The 19,574-nt window shown below is 24.3% G+C and overlaps 2 protein-coding genes across 2 annotated transcripts; one reads left to right on the top strand and one right to left on the bottom strand.

Moving 5' to 3' along the window:
* Positions 1-10,010: 10,010 nt before the first annotated feature.
* On the top strand, positions 10,011-11,279 carry HO173_008235 (uncharacterized protein; the record flags this gene model as incomplete). Its single annotated transcript, XM_037310135.1, has 1 exon — positions 10,011-11,279. One exon carries the CDS (start codon positions 10,011-10,013, stop codon positions 11,277-11,279), a length of 1,269 nt encoding a protein of 422 aa, XP_037163095.1.
* Positions 11,280-11,474: 195 nt separating this feature from the next.
* On the bottom strand, positions 11,475-13,172 carry HO173_008234 (uncharacterized protein; the record flags this gene model as incomplete). The annotated part of the gene is made up of 7 exons (XM_037310134.1): positions 11,475-11,796; positions 11,851-11,965; positions 12,019-12,050; positions 12,202-12,232; positions 12,291-12,345; positions 12,397-12,978; positions 13,032-13,172. The coding sequence occupies 7 exons, from the start codon at positions 13,170-13,172 to the stop codon at positions 11,475-11,477; spliced, it is 1,278 nt and encodes a 425-aa protein (XP_037163094.1).
* Between the last annotated feature and the right edge of the window lie 6,402 nt (positions 13,173-19,574).

Genomic DNA, 19,574 nt, shown 5'->3' with positions numbered 1-19,574 from the left:
AAGAGTAAGTAAATCTAATAAAAGATCGCGATAAGTTTTAAGAACTTTATATCGCCTAGATTATTTTAAAGAAGACTATTAATTAATTATAAATTTAATTATAGACCTTATTAAGACTTATATTAGAGACGTCGATATTATTAAAATAAATCCCGCGAGTATATTTTCGCTTAGAATTTTAAGTAATTTCGACTTAATCTCCTCTAAATATATTTATAATAATATCTATAATAATATTTATAAAGATATTTACTATAAAAATATTTATAAAGATACTTTCTTAATAGGGATTTATATAATAATAATGAATTCTTTAACGACTTTAGCTAAGATAATTATTACTTTAATAAATATTTCTTATCTTATTCTTTTTAAGACTCTCTTTTTTAAAATTAATATTAAAGAAGTAATTAATAGCTTATATACGATCTTTTATAACGTATTTATATAGCGCTTATTTCTATTCTTAAATAGATTTTAATTATTAATCTTTTTTTTTTTAGCGAGATTAAATTTAAATAAAATAAATTTAAAAAAAACGTTATTAATTTAAATTATATTTAAATAAATCTAAATTTTATTATTTAATATTAATATATAATAAAATTAATTAGCTTTATAATTAATTAAGCGCCTTTTATAAATGTAATTCTTATATTTAATTTAATCGATATTTAATAGATATATTTAATAGAAATTAATTTATTTAATAATTTAAAGATATAAAATATTAGATAAATAGTTTATAAAGGCCTTATAAGAGATAATATTTCTTTTTAATATTAATTATAGATTATATAGATAATTAAAAGCTTATATAAATTTTGATTAATATTTTTATAATAATTTACTCTCTTTAAATATAATATTAATTTTATATTATATTATTTAATTAAAATATTTAAATTTATTATTTATTTAAAAATTATTAGATATAATATTTTTTTAAATAATTTCTTTAATAAATCGAAAAGTATATATATTATAATTATTATACTTAAAATTATAGTTATTATAAAATCTAATATAAATATAATTTTTATATTTAATTTAATTTAGAAAAGACTTAAATATCGCGAGAATTATAAGATTATTTTTATTAGAAAATAAGAATATAGCGAAATAAAGCGTTTTATTATTTAGAAAGATTATTATTTATTTATAATTATTATAAAAAATAAAAAAAGACTTTTAAAGATTATTATAAATTAAATTATTTCTTTAATAATCTAGCGTTATATAATATTTATATAATTTAATTTTTATATTAATAATATTATATAATTTATATATATTCTTAAAAAATAAAATAAATAAATTTATTTCGATATATATTTTAATTAATTTTTTAAGATTCTAAAATTTTAAGTAATTATAATAAGCGTATTATATATATAAGATTTTTTTATTAATTTAAAAATCTAAGATATTAATAAATAAGAATAAAAATTTAGATTTAAATATAGATATAGATATAGTAAATTTATTATAGATAAAAATATCTTTATTAATAACTATTAAATATATAAAGATTTTTATTTATATATTTAATATATAAAGATAATTATATTAGCGTTTAAAAATAATATTATATTTCTCTACTCTAATATTCTTAAATATAAATTAAATTAAAAAAATTTAATTTTTAAGTTACTCTTAAGAAATTAGATTAAAATTATTATTAGAAATATATTAGATATCTTTTATATATAAAATTTATTTATTTTTAAAATCTTTATATTTAAATTTAATATATTTAAAGTTAATAGCTATAATTAAGCTATTAATTTTATTAATTAAATAATATAATTTAAATAAAATAAAGATTTAAAAGATTAAGAAGTTATAAGTAATATACTAAATATAAATATTATTAATAAATTATAAATATAATAGTATAATAATTATAAATATTAAAGAAGTTTAAGCTATAGTCTTTAAGCTCTTTTTAATAAAGAAATAATAAATTTAATTCTATAAAAATTAAGAATTAGTAATAAGATATATAATATTCTTTAGATTAAAATTAATATATATTATAAAACTATACGCTATCGCTAGTTAAATATAATAATAATCTTAATACTATTAAATTAGTAATTAATAATAAATTTATTATTTTAAATATTTTTATCTTTATTACTCGAGCTAAAGGAATTATTATTATTACTCTTTTTATTATTACCTTTATTATTATAATTACTACAATCTTCGTAATCGTTATAATCTTTTCTATTACTATTACTATCCTATTTTTTAAATTTAAAATATAAAGAAATATATTTAATATCGTTATATTAGTTCTTCTTATAATAATTATAATATTTATAAATTTAAATATAAATATAAGAGTTATTAATATAAGTCTCTTATTAAATTTTATATTCGATAACTTTATTAATAATAATTAATATAATAATACTCTATAAATTATATATAAAAGATTTATTAACTAGCGTAATTAGTATATAGATTTTAATATTAATTAAATTAATAGAATTAATTATAATATTAATAAATCGAGTAATTATATAATTTAGATCGAATTTTATAATATTATTATTCTTAAAGATATTATAATTTTAATTATATTATTTATAATATAAATTATATAAAAAATCTAAATCTAAGTAAAAGTTGTTATAATATTAGCTCCTTCGACTATCGTATAATATGTCGCGTATTATTAGAGCTAGTAATTACCAGTTACTATTAGCTATCTGTTTTATATATATAAATATCCGTATATTCCATAAATTAATAATTAGTCTTTTTAGTAATAATTATTCTTTTCTAATATATCTGGTATTCTACTTTTAATAGGTTATAAGCTCGAAAGCGAGTAGGGTAGTATCGAATATCCTTATACTTTCTAATATGAATATTAAACTAAGTCTTCGATAATCGTTTATAAATAGATACACCTTATGGCGATAGCCCATTTTTTTAGCTCGTACCCACCGACGAGAGGACTATCGCTATTTAATCCCTATATAAAAAATGTCGAACTAAAATCCTCATTTCATCCGAGGTCCCGAAATCAATACGGATAAAAAACCCTCATATCATTCGAGGTCCCGAAACAATGCGGGCAAAACATCAAAAACCCTCAGATCATTTCGAGGTCCCGAAGCAATACGGGCAAATTATTAGTTCTGAAACAATTACGGGCAAAACATCAAAAACCCTTATATTATTTCGAGGTCCCGAAACGGGTATTCAAAAGCCCCGACACTCTTTCTATTTTTCCTATCGAAGTTTTTTTATAGATTTAACGAGGTTAAGTAAATAATTAATTCTAAATATAAAGCGTAGATTTAGAAACTAATATATATAGAATATAATATACTAGGATTTAAGGAATCTAGCTATCTAAAACTATCGAGAAGTATTATAATATTAGTTCCTTCGGCTATCGCATAATATATCGCATATTACTAAAGCTAGTAATTATTAGTTATTATTAATTATCTATTTTATATATATAAATATTCATATATCTTATAAATTAATAATTAGTCTTTTTAGTAATAATTATTTAATTTCTAATATATCTAATATTCTACTTTTAATAAAAGTAATAGATCTTTTAATTCTTATCGAACTTTAGCTTTAAGAATAAATTATCGAACTTATCTAAAATCTTTATAAATCTATTAACGTAGAATTAAAGATCGTTATTATATCTTATAAGAATAATATTATTTATCTTTTTAAATATAAAATTAAGAATATTTAAGTCTTAAGATTTAAACTTATTTAGAGTCTCTTAGACTTCTTTAGCATTAATCTTATTCTTAATTTTAAAATATAAGTTCTTTTTATAGCGCGATTTTAATATAATATAAATTTAATCTTATATCTATAATTAGCTATCGATTTAAAATTTAATAATAATAATATTAATAATTAATTTTATATAATTTTTTTTAATATAGCGCTATAATCTAAATAGCTTTAATTTATTCTTAAATTATTACTTTTAAATTTAATAATTAAAAATATCTTTAAACTTATTAATATTATTAAAACGATTTAAAGAGATTAAGATTTTAGATTTCTTAAAAGATATAATACTTAGAGATTTAATAAGCTCTCTTTATTAGAGAATAAACTAGATAAGCTAAATAAGCTCGCTCTATTAAAGTTTAAATTTAAGAATAAAATTTATATATTAATAGAGCTTAGAGAAATAATTAGAATAGATAATATTAACGAAATCGAGCGCGTTTAAAAATTAAAGAGGTTTTTATTAAAGATTAGCTTTAATAAAGATTTAGAGATTAATTATTTTAATATTAAATTAAAATTAATAAAAAAGCTTAATATATACTTACTCTTATTATTAAAATATTTTTTATAATATATTAGAAATTTAAGCGTATAAGAAAAATCTTATTAAGCTTTAAGATTAACTCGATATAGCTTAAATCTTTATTTATAAAGATTTATTATCTATTAATACTCGAAATAGCGAATAATATTCTATTAAAAAGTTAAATAATTAACGAATATTAGAGATATTAAGATAATTTAAAAACGTTATAATAATAGAAATTTATCTCTTATATATAAATATAATATTATATTATTAAGATTATATTAATTATCTTAATAACTAAAAGCTTTATTTATCTTCTCTAAAATTAACTCGATTAAAGTTTAAAATCGAGATTAATTATAAAATTATTTACTTATTATTAAAGTATTTTATCTTTAAAACGAGTATTTATATTAAGGCTTCTTTATAATAATAAAAATTTCTTTTCTCTTTTACTTTTAAGGCTAAAATTCTTACTCTTTTAATTAATATATCTCTATTAATAATAATTAGAAATTACGTAGTTAGCGTTAAAGCTAAGATTAATTTCTTTTAAATTATATTTCTTTTAGTAATAGCTAGAGTAGCTAATTCTCAATCTTTATTATAAATATTTTATAATTAAATAAATATAAAGTTTAGATACTTATTATCTAATTCTTTAATATTTATAATATATAAATAAGAATATATTATCTCTTTATTTAGCGTATTTTATATAGAAAAGTTAATAATATTTTAGAGATTTTAGTAATAATATAATATAATTAATTATATAGTAATTTTAATAATTTTAATTAGATATAATATATCTTAACTCGCTTTATATTATCTTAAATAAAAAGCGAGAGCGTTTAAATATAGCTCTTAGCCTTTAAATTATAAGCGAATTATAATTATTTAAATCTAGAATAATTATTTTAAAATAAAAATTTTCTATAATAAAGAGATTAATAAAGTCTTTTATAATTATAGTTATCTTTATTATAATAGATATAAATATCTAAAGATAATCGCAGTTATAGCGATAGATTATATTATTACTAAAATAATTATCGAGTATAGCTTAGATTTATAATCTATTAAAAAGGTAATATACTCGAAAGAGCTTAATCGAGATAATATTTATATTTTAATAAACGCCTTAAAAATTAAATAATAAATCTTTAACTTTTTTATATAATTATATTTCTTTATTAGTTTATTAGTTTATTAGTTTATTAGTTTATTAGTTTATTAGTTTATTAATATACTTACTCTCGCTATCTCTTATCTAAATATTATTAAATATTTAAAAAAGTTATATTCTTTCTATTTATCTTATAAAGCTCTTATTAATATCTTTAAATCGTCTTTGAATAAATTCGTTATTATTAATAGTCGAGATCGTAAGCGAGCTTACTCGTATTTACTAGAACTTATAATCTATTAAAATTTATAATATTAGTATATATAATAGAATAAGATAGAGCTAAGCTAGAAAATCTTAAATTTATATATATAGTTAATTATAAATTTAATAGATCTACGCTTTTTAATTAGATATCGCGAGTAAATAAATTAGCGTTTATAATTATTAAAATCTCTTTTTCTACTTTTAATCTTTTAATAACTTTACTATCTTCTATTAAAATTTAATTTTAATTTTAAATTATAGACTACTATTTACGCTTTCTAAAAATGAAAAATTCTAAAATTTAATCTTATAGTTCTTTAAAGATAAGGAATTTAAATATCGCTTACTAAAGATCGCTTATTAAATTTACTCGATAGCTCTAATTAAAAAAATAATTATAAATTTAATTTATAAATATTTACTCGTTTAGTATACTATTATATAACTTTATTAATTTAAACTCGATTATATAATAATTAGAGAAAAAAAGTTAAAGAAATATAAATTTTTATTTTTTATTTTATATTTTTTTATTAATTAAGTTTAAATTTATAAAGTTATATAATAATACGAGTTTAAATCTATAAATTAAATTTATAATTTAAATTTTTAATTAAAGCTATCGAGTAAATTTAATAAGTAAACTTTAATAAGCGAACTTTAATAAGCGATAATTAATTTTTTTTAAATAATTATAAGATTAAATTCTATAATTATTTTAGTGTTAAAAAGTATAAACTATACTTTATAATTTATAAAAAAATTAAAAGATTTTAATAGAGAATAAAAAAGTTATTTAGTTTATAAATAATATATATCTATTTTTTTAATAAGAGAGCTTAAAAGAGCTAGCGAGCTAACTTAGATAGTCTAGTTAAAAGATATAATAACTTCGAATTTATAATTAAGTTTATATATAAATTTAAGATTCTCTAGCTTAGTTTTATCTTATTTTTTTTATATATATTTATATTAAGATAAGTAAAGGTTTATAAATTAAATTTATAGTTATTTATTTAATTAGGGCTATCGAGTAAGTAGATAAGCGATCTTTAATAAGCGAACTTTGATGAGCGGGCTGTTCGGCTATCGAGCGAACTTTGATAAGCGATTTTTAAATTCCTTGCGCTTTAATAATTATAAGACCGAATTTCAAAAAAATTTCATTATTGAAAAGCGCATATTTCGGGCTATAATTTAAAAAAAAAATCTTAAAATTTTAATAGAAAATAGTAAAGTTATTAAAAGGTTAAAAGTAGGGGAAGAGATTTTTAATAATTGCGAACGCTAATTTATTTACCCGCGGTATCTAATTAAAAAGCGTAGATCTAATAAATTAATAATTGGCTATATATATAAATTTAAGATTTTCTAGTTTAGCTCTATCTTATTCTTTTATATATACTAATAATTATTAAAGTTTATTACGCTATTATATTAATTAATTATTATTATCTCGATTTAAAAAGGAATGTAATACACGTACACCCCTTTTTATACACGTACACCCCCTTTTGATACATGTACACCCCCTTTTGATACATGTACACCCCCCCAAATCCGATTAGCTTCCGCGCGGCCGCTAGCCGCATAAGGTATAAACCTCGCATATAGCCGGAGTAGGGTCGAAAGAGGTAGGGCTATACGAGGCGGATAGCGAGGTAATCGATAGCGAGGTAGATGTGGTACGCCAGCTTACATACAGGGTAACGAGATTATGTTTGATATCTTTCAGCTGTAGGAAGGATAGGTGGCTAATAGGTAGTGAATATTCGAGTACGATAGGCGTATTTCTAGTAGTAACGAGAGAGGGTAGCCAGCTAATCAGCTATCGCCATAGAAGGATAATCTAAAGACCTCATCATTCGAGAGATCTGGGAAGGCTTGCCTTGCTACCACTAAGAGTCTCGGCAATATTCCCTAGGAAGCTATGTGCGAGGTTTATACCTTATGCGGCTAGCGGCCGCGCGGAAGCTAATCGGATTTGGAGGGGGTGTACATGTATCAAAACGGGGTGTACATGTATCAAAAGGGGGTGTACGTGTATCACTTCCCTTTAAAAATACTTAAAAAATATAAAAATCGCTTTTTATATTCTCTTAGATTTTTTTTTAGTTTTTTATTATTAATATATATAAAAGAATAAGATAGAGCTAAGCTTAAAAATCTTAAATTTATATATATAGCTAATTATAAATTTAGGTTCTCTACGCTTTTTAACTAGACTATCTAAGTTATCGCGAATAAATAAATTAGCGTTTATAATTCTTAAAAAATAATAGATATATATTATTAATATATAGAATAACTTTTTTATTTTCTATTAAATTTTTAAGATTTTTTTTTAAATTATAGAACGAAATCTAGACTTTTAGAGAAAAAAAAAGAATTTCTAAATTTAGTCTTATAATTATTAAAGCGTAAGGAATTCAAATATCGCTTATTAAAGTTCGCTCGACAGCCGAATAGCTCTAATTAGATATACATTATTTGATTTTAGAATAACTTTTTTATTTTCTATTAAAATTTTGAGATTTTTTTTTTTAAATTATAGAACGAAATGTGGGCTTTTAGAAAAAAAAGGAATTACTAAATTTAGTCTTATAGATATTTAAAGGCAAGGAATTTAAATATCATCTATTAAAAGTTCGCTTATTAAATTTACTCGACAGCTCTAAATGCCTCTAATTAAAAAAAAAAATATAAATTTAATTTATAAACCTTTACTCGTATATTAAGATTAGAATATAATATAATATAAAATATAATATTATAATTAAAATTAAAATTAATAAGATATATAATTTAGAAAAAAAATTTAAAATTTTAATAGAAGATAATAAAGTTATTAAAAATTAAAACTAAGAAAAGAGGTTTTAATAGTTATAAATATTAATTTATTAATTTATAGTTTTAATTAAAAAGTATAACGAATTAAAATCTATAATTAATTATATATATAAATTTAAAATACTTTAATTTAACTCTATCTTATTCTATTATATATATTAATATATTATAAAGTAAAAATATATTTTTTATATTAAAAAGTTATCTTAACGATTTTATAATTACTAAGATTTTATAAAAAATCTAAAAAAGCTAAATTTATTTTATTTTATTAAATAGTAAATTAGAATATATTAAAAAGTAGAAATCTTAATATTTATAAAGTTTTTAGAGAATTATAATCTATCGTTATAAAGTTATTTTTAAAGTATTAACTTTTAATCTTCGAGAGAGAGAATACTTACGGAAACTTTTTCGTTTCTTAATAATTAAGAAATTAGATACTAAAAGAATTTAATATAAAGAATTTAATATAAAGAATTTAATATAAAGAATTTAATATAAAGAATTTAATATAAAGAATTTAATATAAAGAATTTAATATAAAGAATTAATATAAAGAATTTAATATAAAGAATTTAAAAAAAAAATAAAAAAGAATTAATATAAAGAATTAATATAAAGAATTTAATATAAAGAATTTAATATAAAGAATTTAATATAAGGGAGATTTTTTGACGAACATCTACGTCAGCTTAGCGCTCGCTTATTCTTCGCGAATTATTTCTTATCATAAAGCTTTTTCAAAAAAATACCATTCGTGTCATTCGCTAAGGATGTACCGTAAGGTACCTTAGACGTGGCGGCAAACTTGGCGCTTAGCAGCAACTCAACAGATCGAAGACGATTATTCGATGCACGTCCTCCATGTACATACTATATCCTGTCAATTGATTCTCGTATACTCTGTGGGAGTCTGGGAGTCTTTGAAGAATAAGTACACTTGATATGCTACAATAATCTGAGAAACTTAATAGGCAGCATTTGGTCACGCTGCTCATCCTGTCTCAGCGCGCCCATTGGAGGCCGCTCACACGGTCTTTGGCCAAGACGATACACCGATCCTCAATATGGTCTTGCGGTGACGTTTGGCTGGACCGGGCGGTCACTCAACGACATTTTACTTCCACACGTCCACATTATTGGTGGCCTCGACGGAAAGATGAGGAAGTAGGTGGAGATGCAGCACTCGATGAAGAGAGTACAGATAGCACCGACGATTCTCTCGCCGAAGACAAGACTCTTTATCCAAGTCATTCCCATTCCAGAAGGCACGAAGCGTTAAAGAGAATCCATATCTTAGGCGCAGGCAATCTGGGAGCATTCGTCGCGCACTCGCTCGCCGGGATCCCCAATCGACCACCTATCACCCTTCTCTTACGTCGCCGCCAGCTTCGCGTATGGGAATACCATGATTGCTCGATAGAAATCATAACACGTGGCATGAAGGAAACAAGACGGGGATTCGAAGCCGAGGCTGTCCGTCGATTGTTGGAGGACTCCTCGACGCCAGTCGGGAACCGCTCCGGGAAGAAAGAGGGCTTGTCGAACAAGACCGGAGTAGAGGTACAAGAAGATTCTTTAACAAGAGGTTTGACTTCGAAGACTGGAGCTGTTCCGGCTGTCAATGCGCCAACCCTGGAGGAGAGCAATCCGGTGGCAGATGACAGCCTTCAGAAGGATCGTCCGGGTATTAGAATTGCTTCAGAAGAGAGCCTACCAGGAGCTAGTGAGCCTTTGACGCCGGAAACGGAGGTCAATGCCTGGTTTGCACAAGCTGAGCAGGAGGTGGACGAAGCGCAACATAAAGAAAAGGACATGACGGCACCGGAACAGATCCGGATTCCTGATGAGCAGGAAGAGATGATCCATCATCTCATTGTCTCCGTGAAAGCCCCTCAGACCGTAAAGGCTATACAGGCAGTTGCCCATCGCCTCACCCAAGACTCTTCGATATTGTTTCTTCAGAACGGAATGGGCATGATCGATGAGGTTAATAAAAAACTCTTCCCCAACGAAAAGTATCGGCCAACGTATATCGTTGGCGTAGTCAGTCATGGTCTCTACTCAAATCGCCCCTTCTCCGTCGTCCACGCTGGCGAGGGGACCATTGCCTTAGGAGTCCTGCCACGAGTGCCTATAGGCGAATCTATAAAGCTAGAAGCCCTGAACCGGCTATCGCCTTCCGCTCGCTACCTCATGCGGACCATGACAAGGACAGCCGTCTTCGTCGCGGTGGGTTTTCCTCCAACAGACATTCTTCAACAACAGCTCGACAAGCTCGCCGTCAATTGCATCATCAACCCTTTGACGGCCATTCTTGACTGCAAGAACGGGGCGTTACTGTACAATTTCTATTTCCAAAGAGTCGTCAGGCTTTTACTGGCTGAAATATCTGTCGTCATCAAATCTTTGCCAGAGCTGAGTAACGTCCCTAACGTCAACATGCGCTTCGATACTCTGCGACTCGAGAGGATGGTTTTTTTAATAGCCAACACGACTGCCGAAAACCATAGCTCTATGGTGCAGGATATCCGGTCTGGAAGGCTTACCGAGATTGACTACATCAATGGATACATCGTCAAGCGAGGCGAAGAGATGGGAATTCATTGTGTCATGAATTACATGCTTATGCACATGGTCAAAGGGAAGAACAAGAACACATATCAGGAGAACGCTGATCTACTGCCGCTTGCTGGTCAAAGAAGTTGACGAAGGATGTTCCCAGTGTTGCAGACGTATGTACATTGCTAAACGGATATATCTACTTTATTAGGCTTGATAGGGCTACCGAAGCTCAATGCAGCTGTTTTGGAAGAGTGACATTGTATGTGTCCACCTCGGGAGCGTCAATGTTACTGCTGAAAACTTGCTGTGCTCGTTGCTTTGATTCGTCACTCCTCTTGATCATGCTCTCCGACCTCCGTGGATCAGCAAAGCCTGCTGTATCATGTCTCTTATCTGCTTCCATCTATTAATCAGCGTATCCTTCGCGCCTGGTGGTATTGCGTCGCCAGTCTTCTCCAAGCGTTGCAATGCTTCCTCTGCCTCTGCCTCGTAGGGTAGCAACACGCGATTCTGCAGTAATGTCGCTGCAGCGACCCTACTTTTTTCATCCTCAGAGTCGACACCCGCCACAAACTTGTTCCAGTGATAGGTGTTCAGCGCCTGCCTTCGTATCGCAACTTGAGTTCGAAAACAGACGCCGTCGCTATCAAGAGTATAAGTCCTGGCAACGAATCAGATTAACTAGGTATGAACTGCATCTTTGAAAGCCAAATACCCCAAGTACCCAGCTTTCTCGAGGCTGTTCTTCAGATATCCATTGATTTGCGTTCCGGAAAAGAAGTCATCGAGCGGTAAGCAATCATGTCTATTATTCTCCAGAATGAAGCCATCTGAGACCTGAGCCGAAGTACAACGTCAAATATTGGAATGACAATTCACCTACATTCGCAGAGCAGGAAATCATTGCTATGACTTCTGTAAAGATTCGGAATCAATATTTCTTCTGAGGACATTAATTCCGAGCAATGAGAGAGCTCGAAGGGACATTGAGATCTTCTTGCTCCTCTGTCTCGCAACCCGGACGATGGTCCCGAACTGGAAGTATTTTCTTGGAAGATGTACGTACCCGTAAGACGTGAAGATCTGTTCGCCAATATCTATTCTATATCAGTCGAATTCCTTTGGCTTACTCTGTCTAGAGGCATTGCATAGTACCATAGGTGCGGTCGCTAGTGACCGTATAGCCCTTCACACTGAAATACACACCGCACTATCACTCAGTATTCGTCCTGCCAAACACGCATTAACGCAAGAAACTCACCCCGTGATCGTTGTGGTTGAAGTAGTCAACGAAAGGACATAAGACCATGCGATCGTCATGATTCTGTGTAGCCTTCATGCCTGATACTTCGAAATAGAAACTTCGCGTATTGACAATGAGCCAATAGTAGGTGTATTCCGATAAAGTTTTGTCCGGAAAAAGTTTGGAGACAACGTTCCAGTCCGCTTTGAGTTTCTTCTCTTGTCGATACATAGGGGCTGTATCCCTGATTTTCCAGAATTCACGCATTTGATAGTGGGCCCATCGACCTGCAACAGCAGGCGGGAGAATGAACGCCGGATATTCGCGGCGCCCAAGCGTGTAGTTTGGGTTTCCATCATTGTCAAGAGTTTCTCTCATGAAGGATGGCCAAAGAATTGGCATTGACTCTTGAAAATCTTGCATTGAAGGCCATGATTTCTTCCAATGAGAATAACGAGATGTATCAGGACCACCGAACGCAAGGAAAGAAGCCAGAAGACCATGGACAGTGATTTCTTTATGCAGTTGTCTGAAACTCTCCGGGATCGTATTGATGGTCAAAAGCACAGAAGCCGGCACGTCGCAAAGCACTTCACCAGCCTACCACCACATTCAGCCTGTTGATCCTCGATCGAAGACCATTGTTTTGTAACCTCAATTCTGCGCTGCGCGACGATTCCCAACCCATGCCCGGAGATGCTTGCTGGCCCCACGCCGTTGACCTGGACTCCTTGCTGTTTTGCCCATGCTGTGAAATTCTCATGATGAGCTCCAGGGGGAGATATCCCTGACATGGGGAGTCAAAGTTACACGTCTTAGTGCAAAACGTTCATATCATGCTCCGCTTTTCGATCGACTGAAGGTTGCCATGATATTTTCGATCTTCCAGGTGATTCAGAAAGTCTGTGTATCACATCACCTTGCCCTGTGTTGAGACGAGAGGTAGAATGGGGTAGGCGGAGTACCCCTGTTTTCTTAATCATTGGGAAACTACCCCTATATTCTTAATCATTGGGAAACAAAAAAGTTCCCGCAAGCACCCCCCCCCTCGAAAACCAAAAATTGAAATTTCTTGAATAGCTTTACAACCACCAGTCTTTATAATCTACAATTTTTATAATCTTTTCTCATAATACTAAATAAATTGATTTTAAGAATCTTAGAAGATTTTAATTTAGATATCGTAAGATATAATATAAATTAAGAATATACGCTTAACGTTAAAAAGTTATCTCGACTATTCTATAATCGCCAAGACTTATTAAAAAAATCTTAAGAATTTGATAGATTTTTATTTTACTATACAGTAGATAATTTAAATATTCTAAAAATTGAAAATCGTAATCTTTATTATATCTTTTAATAGTTATAAAGTTTTTAGAGAATTATAATTTATCGTTATAAAGTTATTTTAGAAGTTTCAATTTCCAATTATCGAAAGAAGAATACTTACGAAAACTTTTTTATTTTTTAATAATTAAGAATATAGAGGTAAAAAAAATCTACGATTTTAATACCCCCCGATAATTAAATATCGAAAATTTATATTTCCTATATACTCTTACTATTACTTATTTTTATAATCTAAAAACTTTACGAAATCTATTTACTATATTAAATAATCTACTCTTAAATTTAAAAAGATTTTTATTTTAATCTTATAAGTAAAATATAAAAAGTAAGAATATATCGCGAACTTTAAAAATTTATCTTAATTATTTTTTTACCGCTAAGATTATCTCGAGAAAATCTAAGAATTTATTAAATCTTTATTCTATAATAGAATAAATAATTAAGTTCTTCTATAATTTAATATTCTTAATATCTTATATAATTATTAAAATCTGGGAAGTTTTTAGAACGTTATAAGTTATCGTTATAAGACTATTTAAGAAAAGTACTTTTTTAATTTTTTAGATAAGAATACTAAAATCGCGATTTTAATTTCTTAATAATTAAGAAAATAGAGGTAATTAGCGTATATATAAAGGTTTAAAATTCTTAGCGCTAAGAAAATCGTATATACTCTATTAAGAGTAATAGTAAATAGCTTTATCTTCTCTAATATCGTAATTTCATTACTATCTTATAAGTAAAGTTTCTATATATCTTATTTAGCGATTTTCTAATATTTAATCTTAAGACTTCGAATTTTTAATAAAGAAGTAGATATCTTAGAGGGCTTATCTATATATAAGGCGGAAAATAAATAATTTATATAAGGAAGGTTAGTCGAGTATATCTATTCGAAATCTATTCTAAATCTATTAAAATTTTTAAGTCGCTTTCGAAGTTTATTAATATTATTAGTATATATAAAAGAATAAGATAGAACTAAGCTTAAAAATCTTGAATTTATATATGCAGTCAATTATAAATTTAGAGTTACTACGCTCTTTAATTAGATCGACTAAGTTACTATAAATAAATAAATTAGCGTTCGTAACTATTAAAAAAAAATAGTCGGATAGTTCTAATTAAAAAATAGATATATATTATTTAATTTTAGAAGATAGAATTAAGCTTAAAAATCTTAAATTTATATATAAGTTAATTATAAATTTAGAATTACTACGCTCTTTAATTAGATTAACTAAGTTATCGCGAGTAAATAAATTAGCGTTTATAACTATTAAAAAAATAGTAGATAGCCCAATTAAAAAATAAATATATATTATTTAATTTTAGAATAACTTTTTTATTTTCTATTAAAATTTTAAGATTTTTTTTTAAATTATAGAATAAAATATAGGCCTTTAAAGAAAGAAAAAAATTTTAAATTTAGTCTTATAATTATTAAAGCGTAAGAAATTTAAATATCGCTTATTAAATATCGCTTATCTATTTACTCGATAGCGTTAATTTAAAAAAAAATTTTAAATTTAATTTATAGACCTTTACTCGTATCTTATATAATAATATCTTTAATTAAATAATATATTAATACGACGTTAAATAAGATATATTATTAAGATATAATTTTAAAAGATATATTATTAAATATTTTTATATTATTTTTATATATATCTCTATTAATATATAATATAAAATAGAGAATATATAATAAATTAATCGAGATTAAGCGAGTAGTAATTTATAATAATAGATTTTATCTTTAAATCTAAAGTAATTAACTAAAAGAAAAGATAGAGATTATAGTTAATTTTATATATTTTTTTAATCTAAATTATAAAATAATAATAAGATTTAAGAAATTATATAGATAGATTATAAAGACGAAGATAAAAGTAAATATTATATATACTCTATTTATCTATCTTATTTTATATTATAATTAATTATCGAAAATCTATTAATACTATATTACCCTCTTATCTAATTATTATAATATATTAATATACTATTAAATTAATATTCTAATTAAAATTAATATTAAAAAATTATAAGAGCGAGTTTTTTATTTAAAGCTATAGTATTTATTTTATAAAGATAAAGTAGATAAAGATATAAATAATACTTTTAAATTATTATTCTAAGAGTTATCTCTAATATAAGAAAGTATTTTTAATTATATAAATATATTATTTATAGAAGAGACGTTTCTTATAAAATAGTCTATCTTATTATATTAAATATCTATTTAAAATAAATTAATTATAAAAAATAGAGTATATATTAAAATTAAAATATATAATAATATATACTTCTCTAATATCTATACTATATCTTTTTATATATAAAAAAGAAATTTAATATTTATAGAAATATATAGAGAATATTAAAGCTTAAAGATAAAAAAAAAATAAATAAAAGATTAATAAATAAAATTAATAGATATTAAATATAATTCTATAATAATAAGTAATAATAATAAGATAAAATATATTACTATTATAAAAGACGTTTTTATTACTTAAATATATTATATTAATTAATACGATATTAAATAAATACTCTTTATAATCTTATAATAGCTAGAATATATTTAATAATTTTATTCTAAGGATATTTAATAATTATATATCTTATTATATTAATTAGCTTATAATAAATATAATTCTATAATATAATATTAGATAATAAAAAAGAATTACTTAATTTATAAGAATACTCTTTAAAAATAATTTTTTTCTTTAAATTAATATCTTAATTCTATATATATTACAGTAAAGGCCTATGAATTAAATTCATAATCATTTTTTTTATCGGGGCGTCGAGTAATTTTGGTGAGCGATCTTTGGTGAGCGATATCTGAATTCTTACCTTTAAATATCTATAAGACTAAATTTAGTAATTCTCTTTTTATCGAAACCCCACATTATACTCTATAGTTTAAAAAAAAATTAAAATTTTAATAGAAAACAAAAAGTTATTCTAAAATCAAATAATGTGTACCTTTTTTTTTGATCAGGGCTGTCCGGCTGTCGAGCGAACTCTGATAAGCGATATTTGAATTCCTTGCGCTTTAATAATTATAAGATTAAATTCTAAAATTCTTAAAAATTCGGAAAGCGTAGACTGCGCTCTAAAATTAAAAATTTAAAATCTTAAAAAGTTAATAGAAAATAAAAAAGTTTTTCTATATATTAATAATATATACCTATTTTTTTGATAGTTACGAACGTTAATTTATTTACCCGCGGTATTTAATTAAAAAGCGTAGACCTAACGAATTAATAATTAGCTATATATATAAATTTAAGATTTTCTAGTTTAGCTCTATCTTATTCTATTATATATACTAATAAGCTTATTTTACTAAATAAATATTATAAAATTAAATTTATCTAAAAAATATCTAAATATATATTTTAAGAAATATATATTTTATAAAATAAATATTATATATTAGTATATATAAAAGAATAAGATAGAGCTAAACTAGAAAATCTTAAATTTATATATATAGTTAATTATAAATTTATTAGATCTACGCTTTTTAATTAGATATTATAGATAAATAAATTAGCGTTTATAATTATTAAAAATCTATAAAAATCTATATATAGAAGTCTTATACTCTAAAATAACTAGCTTTCTAAGAATACTATTACTTTATAATTTCGTAAATTATAGAGCTTAATTTACGCTTTCTAACGATATAAAAATTTTAAAGTTTAATCTACTATTAATAGATAAAATTAATATTTAAATATTATAATTATATTAAACGCGTTCGAAATTAAATAATAATTCTTCTATCTATTTATATAATTATTATTTCTTTATTACTTTATTAATTCTATTAATTTTATTAATATAAATATATTTACTCTCTCTATCTCTTACTCTTATATTACTAGATTTATAAGATATATATATCTCTTCTATCCCCCTTTTAAAGCCTCTATTAACGTCTCTAAGTCGTCTCTCGACGAATTTATTATTATTAATAATCGAGGCCGTAAGCGAGCTTAATAGCTACTTACTACTACTTATAAACGCGTTAAAAGATCTTTAAAAAGAGCTCGAACGGATTTATAGCTATTATTCTTCTCTATATACTTCTCTTAAGTTAGCGATACTCGATTAATCGCTTAATAAAATCGTTAATTAATTACTTAATTATTTACTTAGTTAATTACTTAGCTAGTTACTTAGTCTAATACTCTATAAGAGAAGAAGTAAGAGAAGAAACTATAATAGATAAATGCGGAGAATACTACGGAGAATACTACGGAGAATACTACGAAGAAATTAAGCGATAATAAGATTACTATCGTTAAGAATACGACTTAGCTCTCTAAGATCTTACGTTATATACTCTTTATAATTTTATATTAAATTATTACTTAGTAAGCGAAGAATATTATTATAACTTAATCTATTATTTCTATTATATTAATATAATATAATATATTACTATAATAACGTTATAAGAGAAGAATCTACTACGATAATTATAGTTAATTAGATCTCTATAAAAGAAATATCAAATTAAAATTATTCGATATCTTACTCTAATAGCTATTTTATTATTTAAAAGTTTTTACTACGATAGAAGATATTATAAGATTTATATTACTAATTAACTCGATATCTTTAATTCTTTTCGATATTTTAATTCTTATTATAAGAATATAATCTTTCTCTATTTTTTATAAGTTTTAAAACTAGTTATTATAGTAAATCGATTTATATCTATATTCTAAGATCTTTATTTATAATTAATTATATATAATCTTAAGTCGAGTTATTAGTAAGATCGATCTATTAATTATAATCTTAAACGATCTATTAAGAAGATAACTTACTCGATTAATAAGATATATTAAGAATAAGATTATTAAGTAGATACTTCTTTCTTAAATAAGAATATAATTAGTTAACAATCTATAGTAATAGAAGTAGATTAAATAAATTAAATATCGTATAGAAAGTAAGTAGAATTCGATTTAACTTAGAATTAAGGCTTTTATCTTCTTTATTAATTTCGTAGTAATAAAAGTAGATTAAAAACGTATAGTAAGCGATTAGAGTTTAATTTAACTTAGAGCTAAGAGCTAAAATTCGATTTAACTTAGAAAAATTTAACTTTATAAATTTAATTTATAGGTCTTTACTTATTATAAATATTATAATATTATATCTCTATTAAAAATCTAATACTCTTTTAATCTAATAAAATAGTAATATATAATAAAATATAATATTTTTATAAAATTATAATAAGAAAATAAATAGAGTTATATAGAAGATAAAGGAAATAGAGATTATATATTTTTTAAATTAAAATAAAGCTTATAGTATAAATAGATATATTTATTCTAAAGGCGAAGTCTGTAAAAATATATAATTAATATCTCTATTTAATTTAATTAAAATAATAAATTGATATTTAAAATAATACTTCTTTAATTTAATATATATAAAATCTTTAATATTAATATAATATTTCTTAGACTTCGCTATAATAGAGATTTATGTTAAATTTTTTTTTAAATTATATCTAAAATTATATAAGATTTATAGATTTATTATTTAATTTATATAGAACTTAACTTTTATAATAAAGTTAATTTATATATTTTAAGATATATTAAAAATAAATATATAGCGAAAAAATAGAGAATAAAATAAAAAAAATCTATTTTTAAAATAAAAATAAAGTATTAGTTTTATATTAGACTTTATAATATTAATATATTTATTTATAAAGTCGAAGACTTAATTAAATATATTAGAAGAATACTTAAAAATAAAGAATTTAATAAATAATATATATTTAAAGATAT

This window comes from Letharia columbiana (genome assembly GCF_014066305.1).
Source record: "Letharia columbiana isolate WasteWater2 chromosome Unknown Sc0000028_s0, whole genome shotgun sequence".
Taxonomy (NCBI): Eukaryota; Fungi; Ascomycota; class Lecanoromycetes; order Lecanorales; family Parmeliaceae; genus Letharia; species Letharia columbiana.
Note: the sequence above shows the minus strand (reverse complement) of the source record. Positions and strands in the feature narration are given on the sequence as shown.